This window comes from Galeopterus variegatus, unplaced genomic scaffold, assembly GCF_000696425.1.
Source record: "Galeopterus variegatus unplaced genomic scaffold, G_variegatus-3.0.2 Scaffold161703, whole genome shotgun sequence".
In the NCBI taxonomy this organism is placed as follows: Eukaryota; Metazoa; Chordata; class Mammalia; order Dermoptera; family Cynocephalidae; genus Galeopterus; species Galeopterus variegatus.
The window spans coordinates 1-540 of NW_007887814.1; the positions used below are offsets into that span (position 1 = coordinate 1).

At 53.9% G+C, this 540-nt stretch overlaps 1 protein-coding gene across 1 annotated transcript; it reads left to right on the forward strand.

Moving 5' to 3' along the window:
* Positions 1-78: 78 nt before the first annotated feature.
* LOC103584878 (BTB/POZ domain-containing protein KCTD16) lies at positions 79-534 on the forward strand (the record flags this gene model as incomplete). The annotated part of the gene is made up of 1 exon (XM_008565699.1): positions 79-534. A coding segment is annotated over one exon (455 nt), but the record flags the coding sequence as incomplete, so codon positions are not given.
* Positions 535-540: the final 6 nt, after the last annotated feature.

Below are 540 nucleotides of genomic sequence, written 5' to 3' on the forward strand. Positions count from 1 at the left end.
GTGTGTTCCGGTGCTATGCTGCTACTGCAAGCCGAGCTGGCCAGCATTAATCCCTTGGGTCCTGTGCTTCCCTTGCAGGTGAACCTTCCAGGTGGTCATCTTCCCACTGTGACTGCTGCTGCAAGAACGGCAAAGGTGACAAAGGAGGGGAGAGTGGCACGTCATGCAACGACCTCTCTACCTCCAGCTGCGACAGCCAGTCTGAGGCCAGCTCTCCCCAAGAGACGGTCATCTGTGGGCCCGTGACACGCCAGACCAACATCCAGACTCTGGATCGTCCCATCAAGAAGGGCCCAGTCCAGCTGATCCAACAGTCAGAGATGCGGCGGAAGAGTGACCTACTCCGGACTCTGACTTCGGGCTCCAGGGAGTCGAACATGAGCAGCAAAAAAAAAGCTGTTAAGGAAAAGCTGTCAATTGAGGAGGAGCTGGAGAAATGCATCCAGGATTTCCTAAAGATCAAAATTCCAGATCGGTTCCCCGAGAGAAAGCATCCTTGGCAATCTGAACTTTTACGGAAGTATCATCTATAGGGGAGGG